This window comes from Camelina sativa, chromosome 7 (genome assembly GCF_000633955.1).
Source record: "Camelina sativa cultivar DH55 chromosome 7, Cs, whole genome shotgun sequence".
Taxonomy (NCBI): domain Eukaryota; kingdom Viridiplantae; phylum Streptophyta; class Magnoliopsida; order Brassicales; family Brassicaceae; genus Camelina; species Camelina sativa.
The window spans coordinates 7894260-7902186 of NC_025691.1; the positions used below are offsets into that span (position 1 = coordinate 7894260).

The 7927-nt window shown below is 33.1% G+C and overlaps 1 protein-coding gene across 3 annotated transcripts in view; it reads left to right on the forward strand.

The window, feature by feature from the left end:
- The window catches only part of LOC104700688 (protein SAND), a 10689-nt gene extending 6800 nt beyond the window's left edge, over nucleotides 1-3889 (forward strand). Inside the window, exons 2-15 of one of the 3 annotated variants that reach the window (XM_019227554.1) lie at nucleotides 225-490; nucleotides 745-824; nucleotides 945-1016; nucleotides 1104-1143; nucleotides 1373-1474; nucleotides 1567-1688; nucleotides 2123-2255; nucleotides 2341-2432; nucleotides 2521-2602; nucleotides 2684-2748; nucleotides 2857-3132; nucleotides 3218-3309; nucleotides 3390-3454; nucleotides 3556-3889. In XM_019227554.1, the coding sequence (XP_019083099.1) occupies nucleotides 225-490; nucleotides 745-824; nucleotides 945-1016; nucleotides 1104-1143; nucleotides 1373-1474; nucleotides 1567-1688; nucleotides 2123-2255; nucleotides 2341-2432; nucleotides 2521-2602; nucleotides 2684-2748; nucleotides 2857-3132; nucleotides 3218-3309; nucleotides 3390-3454; nucleotides 3556-3651 (1583 nt within the window). In that variant the 3' untranslated portion in view covers nucleotides 3652-3889. Of the gene's footprint in view, nucleotides 491-744; nucleotides 825-944; nucleotides 1017-1103; nucleotides 1144-1372; nucleotides 1475-1566; nucleotides 1689-2122; nucleotides 2256-2340; nucleotides 2433-2520; nucleotides 2603-2683; nucleotides 2749-2856; nucleotides 3133-3217; nucleotides 3310-3389; nucleotides 3455-3555 lie in introns of all 3 variants that reach the window. The other 2 variants (XM_010416228.2, XM_010416227.2) reach the window with 2 other exon arrangements.

The window sequence follows — 7927 nt, forward strand, 5'->3', positions numbered from 1 at the left end:
ATCATCATCATCATCAGGCACCGAATTCGCCGATCCAAACCCTAGTACCGATCCCGAGACGAATTCGGAGCGTGTTCAAAGTCAATTGGAGTCAATGAATCTCTCTCAACCTAGCGAAGTCTCTGATGTCACCACTCGCACCGATTACAGCGGCGGCGATGATGATGATGACGACAACGACGAGGTTGCATCGGCCAACGGGAACGAAGGCGGAGTTAGCAATGGTGGTTTATTGCATGAAGCTGTGGCGGGAGCTAGCGGAGGAGAGGAAATAGAGGCGGAGAATCCTGTGGAAATGGAGGCTGGGGAAGAGCCGCCGAGTCCGACTAGTAGCGGTTACGATGGGGAGAGAGGGAGTAGCGGTGGAGCTACCTCTACTTATAAAGCTGATGATGCTAGCGAAGGTGAGATTCGGGAAGCTAATGTGGATGCTGACACCGCTTCGCAGCATGAAGCCGCTTGGTTGCCTGGAAAACGCCATGTTGATGAGGTCAGTTTTATTTAGCTCCTTAACTTTAGTGCCATATTCATGATGAAGCTTCTTGCATTAGAGGAGAGAACAAGGATGAATTAGTAGATTGGGTGGTTTCTATCTAAGTTCTAGGAATGTGGTTGAACTGATCAATGTTAAAAAATTGTGGAAAATGTGTAGTGAGTAATACATGTGAACTGATCAATAGTGATTATCTCCTCATCAGCGGTAGATGGAACTTCTGAGAACACACTTTTAATATGAAAACGCAGGATGATGCTTCTATTTCATGGAGAAAGAGGAAGAAGCATTTCTTCATATTGAGTAACTCGGGCAAACCCATATATTCCAGGTTTAGCCATTTCTTCATATTGAATCACCAGATAGTGAATGGCAGTATTATAGCGGGTTTTTATCGTTTTAGCTGACTTACTCTTGTTGCGTTTCTTGTTTTAATCATCGTATCTTTTAGATATGGAGATGAACATAAGCTTGCTGGATTTTCAGCTACTCTTCAAGCTATTATTTCTTTTGTGGAGAATGGGTAAAATATGCATAAGCTTTGTCTGTTGCTCGTTTCTTTTATGGTTATTTTTGTCATGTTTGATGCCTAACCCATTGTTTTTTTTAGTGGTGACCGTGTCAATTTAGTCAAGGCAGGAAAACACCAGGTATTAAAATTTCCCTTTACTATCAATTATATAGCTTGGCAGTGGTGCTTATAATAGTGCCTACCACTAGATACACTGGTGCATTAAATTTTCAGCTAGAGAAGTGTTTTGTTCGTTTACACTGTCATTGGAGATATTTACTAATGTCATGTCTAATTTATCATTAAAATCACTATTGATAAGGAGATTACAAACATCTTTAAAATGAGATGTCGTGGTGAAAATTCAGGTTGTCTTTCTGGTGAAGGGGCCAATATACCTGGTCTGCATAAGCTGTACAGATGAAACGTATGAATATTTAAGGGGGCAGTTGGATCTTCTATATGGTCAGGTAACAATAGACTGCTGTATATCCTTTCTTTTGAACTTTGTTACGTTTTAGTGTGCGGTTTAAATAACCAAAATGCAACATTGGTGATGCAGATGATACTAATTTTAACAAAGTCAATAGACAGATGTTTCGAGAAGAATTCAAAGTTCGACATGACACCCTTGCTTGGAGGGACAGATGCTGTCTTCTCATCTCTTGTCCATTCTTTTAGCTGGTTTGTCTCTAATTTTCAACTCTTTAAATCTGCTGTCTTTTATTTCCTGTTATTTTGTTTCTGAATATTAGTTTGGAGATTGAGGCTACTGATCTCTAGAAAAAATGGATAATGCGCACGACTTTCACTGGAGGTGCTAGAAAAGGTCATATTATTTCATGGATCAGTTTTATCTGTTAGAAACCTACATTATAATTGAAGAGACATATTTTTAACATAAATAATAAGAGATGATTTGTGGAAGACGAAGATCTCCAGTTATTATCAAAGTATATAATACAATATCTACGTAATAGCTGTTGGAGTCTGTTTACTGTCCTTCCTACAGATGTAAAACTGTTCTTACATACATTAAATCTTTTCTCTTTTTGTCTACCTCTGAGTTTCATGTAAAAAAGTTCTAATAATCTTCGAGATGATTGTCCCATTTTTAGGAACCCAGCTACATTTCTTCATGCCTATACTTGTCTTCCCCTTCAATTCGCGTTAAGGCAAGCTACGGGGACCATATTGCAAGAGGTTTGCGCCTCTGGTGTCTTATTCTCACTACTAATGTGCAGACACAAGGTAAAACCCCCGTATTCAAAAGATCAAAGTTTTTTAGCCTGGATATCCATCATAGTTAATGACTGTATGTATGTTTTACTTGCAGGTTGTCAGTCTTGCTGGTGCACAGAAAGCGTCTCTCCATCCCGATGACTTGCTTCTACTCTCAAATTTTGTCATGTCATCAGAATCATTCAGGCAAGTGCTAAATGTTTTGTTCATGTACCCACAGTGAACCATATGTGTTTTGTATAGCTTGTTCTCACTGCTTCCTCTCTGCTAGCAGGACATCAGAATCTTTCTCACCAATCTGCCTACCAAGATACAACGCTCAAGCCTTTTTGCATGCCTATGTCCACTTCTTTGATGTGAGTCAAATACTTGTAAAGAGCATCTTAGACTCATCAAGAGTGCACAATGTGAAAATATTAATTTACTCGGTAATGCAGGATGATACATATGTAATATTGCTTACCACACGTTCAGATGCCTTCCATCATCTCAAAGATTGCCGGTAAAATTAGCTTCCATGCTTGAAGATAGTTGTATTCTGTTACATGATAAATTGCCGAATACTATTAATAAGCATGTTATTGAGTTCCATAAACTTGTGCATGGTTAGGGTTCGCCTTGAGGCTGTTCTGCTCAAGTCAGATATTCTAAGTATGGTTCAAAGATCAATTGCGGAAGGTGGAATGCGTGTAGAAGATTTACCAATAGACCGCAGGCGTCGATCATCTACCACCGATCAGGGACAGGATACAGCTGTTCCCGACGTATCTGTGGGAACCGGAGGTCCCTTTGGAATTTGGCATTTCATGTACCGTAGTATATACTTAGATCAATACATTTCCTCTGAATTCTCACCTCCAGTAACTAGTCATAGACAACAGAAAAGGTAAAGTCACGAATCTCCATGGGAAACCAAATGATTAGTATTTGGAATGGAAAAGTACTGATGTTGTAGTTATGTTGTGTTGCAGTCTATATCGGGCATACCAGAAACTTTACGCTTCAATGCATGATAAAGGATTGGGACCCCACAAGACTCAATATAGAAGAGATGAAAATTACAGTAAGTTCGAATTTGAACACATGTTTACCAAAAAGATGAAAATCATTTTTGCTGCGAACTGACAATCTTTTTTACTGCAGCTCTTCTATGTTGGGTGACACCAGATTTTGAACTCTATGCAGCATTTGATCCACTTGCAGACAAGGTGAGATTCTTCAAAACTTTCCCATGAAGTTAAAGATAGCTTAAATCGTAGAAAAACACTAATCTCTGATAATGATAATACTGATGGAAATTATATGGCAGGCGATGGCGATAAAGATATGCAATCAGGTATGCCAAAGGGTAAAAGATGTGGAGAATGAGGTGTTCTTGCAAGGAGCTAGCCCTTTCTCTTGGTGATGATGATAAAGATTACTACTATTCACTCTTAAATATATGTACGTTCTTTTATTTTGACCAATGACCACCTATATATTGTGCTAGCACCACCCACCTTAATAAGGCAGTAATGTAATTGTACCCAGAAACCCTCGAAAGAAAGCTACTATTTCATTGCGTTTATTGTTATTAATTTAGCTTGAATAGTCAAAAACTGAGATGATGTAGTGAGCAATTATTTAAGGTTTTGATGGATGTAGACTAGAGTTGTTGGTAGTAAAGAGTTGGTTGTTATGTTGTGTGGTTTCAGTTTAAATGCCAATTCATTCACTGTGATGCTCCTGCGTTCTCTTATTTGTGTTCTGTCTTCATTATATAATAAAAAGTTTTAATTATAATTAAGGAAATTGTGAGATAATATATTTGTATTTTAAACACATTGTGATGATTAAAATGGTCAACTGATATTACGAATTTACGATTTGATCCATAAATAAATCTGTTATACTTTTTGAAGATAAATATACCATATATGATAACTTGTTTAAAAACTAAATTGTATTGTTGTTAATGCCAATGCAAAACAGTAAATTACATATTTTCAGTAGTTTTTAAAAAATAAATAAATGAAAATATTGCAGCATTTTAAAAACAAAACATAGAACACTCCAAATTCAAAAAACCAAGATAATAAAAGATCTGAAATAGAGACCAGGCTGCACGATCGGCCTACAAAATGAACAATCCAAACATTACTATAGATTTTACCAATGTATCTATCTTAAAAATAGAAAAGATAAAGTCTAGGGCGTTAGCATCTATCTTCGAATCATTTCTTGATAGGATTCGCCAAGTTCTTTTGTGTTTCAGATCATATAGTTGCAGCTCGAAATCGTTTTTTCTTTTTTTTTTGGTCGCAAGATATTGCTAGTAGGAATGTGACGAAGTCACGAAGGAAGGTTGTTGTTTCAACCCAAATTCGATTTACCGAGTGATGCTTTCTCAAACAAAAAAAAACACTCATTTACATATCCAGTGTTTTAGTTGGTTGATCATTACTATATTTGACAAGTTTTTTTTATTTGTATGACAAGTTCTCTTATGAGTTATGACTTAGTATTTAACTCTAAAGCGAATCCAAGAAATCCAAGATTAATGCCATGCCGCTTCAGACAAAATCTGAAATTTGTTTTATCTTCTCTAGACATTACGGATGAACAAGGGTTTAATACAGTGCTTCTAATTAAATGCTCTGCTTAAATGCACCTGTTCTCTAATAAAATATATTATGACATCGAAGTTAATGTACTTAATTACCAAGTATATAGTTACACATTCATTACGAAGTTAATACATATTTAATTCCTCATTAAATATTGGTGTAACAAAATTGTGACTAAGGGGAGAGTCTTCATCATCCTCTGTTTTTGTTTTCTTTCAATATTTAGATTACAAGTTACTTTACCATTCGTGTACTAGGTAAACTTTTAAAGACAATCCAAACATTAATTGCATAGTTTATTATTTGTGTGTATATTATGGAGTTTAACCATTGTGTAAATTGTGTAACCATAGTTTAACTTTACATACTCTAACCGTTGTATAAATTGTGTTTCTAGGTACGTCACAATATACTATGCGATCTTTGTCCAAATTATTGCATATTTTAAAATATATAAAAGCTTCATTATGGACTAATATGTAGCTAAGAAAAAAATAACAATACCTAGCTCAATGTTTGTAAATTAAGTTTATTTGTTTCCAAGTAATGCCACAAAAATAGATAATAAATACTAACATAAGAAAAAAGGAAATCTTGTTAGTACAAAATATATGTGATGGATCAGTCAAACTTCATCAACTTCGGGAGACTAAAATTAAAAAAACAAAAACAAATGTAAAAGTAAATGTTGGCCACTAAGCTTAACTATGATTATGAATTGCACCTTTTACTACTGCAAAACACTCAAACTGTTTATTACGTGACTGCCCCTTATCTTACTAATCTCTCTCCAAACCAACATAGGCTTTTCGGTAATTCAGGACTTGTCATTTGTTCCTCCTCTCTCCCACCCATTGACTTGTGTGGACATGATTTCAAAACTCATCAAAAGCTAAACTATTCTTTAGATATGTGTGACCATTTAATTTTTAATATATGAAAATCAAAGACGCACTAACTTCTTAAAATTCAAGCTGTTTTCTATTACTTTTTTTCCCCTTTCTATTTTTTATTCCCATATGACTTTTTTTCTCTTCAATTGTTGAATATTTCACCCACTATTAATTGGTATGTGATCGTTTGTCTTTTGTTTTCCTGATATTCATTTCTTTTAACAGTAAGGTCTTGAGTTTTGATAATTAGAGTACATTCCACTAATGATATTTTCTAAATGAGTTAGTGTCACATACCATTGTGGTAGTTTTTTTGTTGATGTGCAAAAAATTAAAATAACATAAGTGTTTCGAGCAAATATAGAACTCTAAAAACTCGACAGTCCATATTAACGTGTGGTGTGGCGTCTGTAATGGATGTGGATAGATACTTAGTGTGGAGCTTGCCCACATTTAGTATTTTAAGAATTGAAAATGCACATAAAATGCTTATGATATATTTAGTAGATATTTATTTTCTCGTAAAAAAAAGTCGACTACTTAATATATCGTATCATTTTGAAAACTTTACAAATCATTGTGCATCAAAGATATCCTTTGCACTTATGATAAAAAAAAACGTTATGGACAATGCATTAGCTTGTATCCGAAATGACAAGATCTTAAGAACTAACTCGCCAACTCTAATCATGTAGTAAAAAATCACAGACTTTAAGACATGATTTAAAGTTGAAATTCAAAATATCATAAAATTTAAATTCTACATCAGCCAAACTTAATTATAGTTAAATGCTTAAAACATCTAACTTTGATGAGCATCCATTTGTTCTAATATTATAGTGTTAGAACTTGCTAACATTAGAAAATGTCAAAAATCGACTAACAACAAAGAGTCTCTCCAAAATTTGAAACTTATCACATGCATAAAAATAAAATGAATGTATGAAAGCCAAATCGAAATTAAAGAAAAATAAAGGAATACCTTTTTCTTTTGATTTTATATATTAGTTTTTGTTTATTGAAGAAGATATTAGATCACAATTGATACTTAAACTTCAATAATAGAAAAATCATACTCCTTTTGTTTCATTTATGTGAAATATTTCAAATGATATTTTTGTGAAACATAAAAGTATATGATATTATCTTAAATTTTTAGCAAGTCTTCTTTTTTAACTGAATTTATTTTATGAAATTAAAATAAATCAATGTTTAAGATTAAAACTGTAATCTTTTATGGACTTTGTTTTCTAACCAAGACTATATGATTTTAAAACAATTATGTATTTTTTGTTGCAACAATTTCACATCTATATTAACATTTTTTAAGTACATTTTGTGTTCTAACCTTTTATTTGTAAGATTTGCATAACTAATCCTTTATCATTTCAATAAATATTAAAATTTAGATGGAATATTTGTAATATAATTTAATCGCGAATGTTAACCACAAAACTTTACATTCCTTAATTACGGTTATTTTTTATGGAAATGTCTATAAAAATTCACAATTCAATAACACAACTTTTATTACCAATACACTAAAATATATACATTATTGCATCATCTATATTAAAAATCACATAAACTTAATCAATTATAATATAAAATCATAAAAATTATCTATATAAATAAAAGAAAAAATTATCCTTTGGTGTACCACATGTTAAATCCTAGTTACATACAAATAAGAAATTGGAGATTTTAAAGCATTTCCAACCTATTTCTCTATTTTTTTCTTCTTTAAAATTGAATAACTCTGTTTTGGAGTCGGCCCAATGGTTGACAAAAAAAAAACTCTATTTTGGAGATATATTTTTCTTAAAACCTATTTTATTTTAAAGTTAAAAAGTAGATATTTCTATATTTTAGTATAAAATAGAAATATACATTTTTAAAGAAAAAATGGAAAAGTCTATTTAGGAGATGAATAGAAATGAGTTGGAGCAAATGTAAGTCGAGACTTTTTTATAAGATGAGTTAAAGATGATGTTATTACAAATAAACAAAGTATTGAACATAAAAAAAAAAATGAACCCAACTTTCCATTGGCAGTGAGAAAAACGAAGAGGTGCATTCAATAGGCGTATCGCCATCAGATTGAAGTCTCATGGAACCATGCTCATAGCCTACTAAAAGCGATTCTAGGTTGGATTGGTTTAAACGTAACTTTGTTTCTGGT